Source organism: Penaeus monodon, chromosome 11, assembly GCF_015228065.2.
Source record: "Penaeus monodon isolate SGIC_2016 chromosome 11, NSTDA_Pmon_1, whole genome shotgun sequence".
In the NCBI taxonomy this organism is placed as follows: Eukaryota; Metazoa; Arthropoda; class Malacostraca; order Decapoda; family Penaeidae; genus Penaeus; species Penaeus monodon.
The window spans coordinates 27902056-27904555 of NC_051396.1; the positions used below are offsets into that span (position 1 = coordinate 27902056).

Sequence of the window (2500 nt, forward strand, 5' to 3'; positions counted from 1 at the left end):
TAATAAGTTTAGAAAGCGAACTGGCTGTTTCTTAATGCCAAAAACTAAGATCATGAAGATTCAAAGATAACCGGCATGAAAATGATGAACATGTTACAATCAATGGATGATTGTGGAAAATGTGAAGAGTTCACTTATCTTGAGCTGTTTTAACTAATACATATGATGATTCACCGGAGTAAAAGAAGAATTACCATTGCCAAAAACGCCACAATTGGTCTCAATAACATCTGGAAAGACCGAAGCATTACCTTACGGACAAAGCTGAGGTTATTGAACTCATTAGTTTTCCCAATTGCATCATATGGTTCTGAGAGTTGGGTGTTGAAGTAGATAGACAAGAAAAAGATCAATAGTTTTGAAATGTGGTGTTACAGACAAGTACTGCATATTAGCTGGACAGAAGAAGACGAATGATGAAGTGCTGAAAAAAATAAATTGTAAAGACCGACTGTTGGACATCTTGAACAAGAGGAAATTAAAGTCTATTGGTCATGTAATGAGAAGTAAAAGTATTGAGAAAAACTTGCAGACAGGGATGGTGATAGGAAAGAGAGGAAGAGGCAAACCGAAGACAAGACTGAGCGACAATATCAAAGATATTTGCGGGCTGTAGATGGTAAAAGTGGAAAGAAAAGCATAAGATCTAGTTTAGTGGCGAAGGATGGTGGAGAGGTCCACGGCTGCTCAAACATGAGCATACCGTTATTGATGATGATATATATATATATATATATATATATTATATATATATGTATATATATATACATAATATATATATATATTATAATATATATATATATAATATATATATATATATATATATATAATATATATATATATATATATATATATATATATATATATATATATATATATATATATATATAATATACATATATATATATATGTATATATATATTATAATATATACTATTTATATATCTATTATATATATATATCTATATATTTCATATATACTATTATATATATATACTATCTCTATATATCTATATACATACACATATAAATACATATATATATATATTATATATATATATATATATATATATTAAATGTTTATATTTATATAGTATATAATATATATGATATATATTGATATATAAAATCAATAAATAAATATAATATATATATATATATATATATATATATATATAAGAGAGAGAGAGAGAGAGAGAGAGAGAGAGAGAGAGAGAGAGAGAGAGAGAGAGAGAGAGAGAGAGAGAGAGAGAGAGAGAGAGAGAGAGCAAAAAATAGCATCAGCAATTAAGAAAATATGTTGTGACCAATGCACGGAGAGCAAATCCATGGCCACCGGGAGCCCCGAATAGGGAATTACAGTGATCGGATCAAATGTTTACAAATTTCCTAGGAATGGCTGGAGTAATAAAGACTTAATCTCAGAGGGGTAAAGTTGCTTCATAAACATTACTAATACTTTCATTTATATCAACTGCAGTGAAAAAGAACAAGAGATTTAGGTATATTACGGTATTGATAATTGAATGAAAGAATAATAATTGTGTGAAACCCATGATAAATGCCTTGTTACCTTCGGAGGTTGATAATATGAAGGTTGTGCAACACCTAATACTCTGGTATACATTTACTGGAAAATGTAATCATCATCATCATTTAACGGTAGGTTCATGTCTGAGCCGCCGTGGTCACAGCATGATACTGAATTGGAGTTTTCACGTTGTGATGCTCTTGGAGTGAGTACGTGGTAGGGTCCCCAGTTCCTTTCACTAATACCCAAAACAATTTGTGTAGGCAAAAAATATCATCAGATATAATGAAAATATGTCACAACAAATGCGTTGGGGAGAGTACGTCCATGGCAATCGGACAGAGCCCCTCTGGCAATCGGATATGATCTTGGAGTGAAGGTTTTTGGGTTCATAAAGCAATGTTTGTGGATTTACCAGGAATGGCTGGAGTAACTGGGACTTAATCCCAAGGGGGTACAGTCACTTCATAAACATTACCAATACTTTCATTTATATAATGTGTTATGGAAAATAACAAGGGATTCACACATATTACAGTGTTGATAATTGAAAGATGGAATAATAATCGCAGGATTGGATGGGTGGTTGAAAATTAACTGTTACCCATTACTTTATCCCACGACCAGTCTATTTTCTGTTGATGTTGTATACATACTTGTAATACATAATACAATACATAATTTTGTATTCTTCAATGACCAGCATATGATTTACAGATAAGGAGCAAATCGTCCAAATTATTTGGTAAAAAAAAGTAAGAACCACTGAGCTCTTATTACCTAGAGTCTCCAATCTCCATGTAGAGTATGAGTTTGCAGAAGCCATCATCTTCCGTCGGTGGTTTTGCAGTGGTGGTGTTGTCAGGGGAGGCCGTGGTGGTGTAAGTTGCAGTGGTTGGGAATGTTGGCAAAGATTGGCTTGCTGACGGGGTGTGCGTTGGAGCCCCAGCCGTGGGCCCCGCCAGGGTC

General features: G+C 33.1%; 1 protein-coding gene across 1 annotated transcript in view; it reads right to left on the minus strand.

Moving 5' to 3' along the window:
* Window positions 1–2500, minus strand: part of LOC119578874 (transmembrane protein adipocyte-associated 1-like) — a gene marked incomplete in the record, with an annotated part of 13284 nt that overhangs the window by 10613 nt on the left and 171 nt on the right. Inside the window, 1 exon segment of the mRNA XM_037926531.1 lies at window positions 2312–2500. This exon segment is cut by the window's right edge and continues 171 nt beyond it. Within this exon segment, the coding sequence (XP_037782459.1) occupies window positions 2312–2500 (189 nt within the window).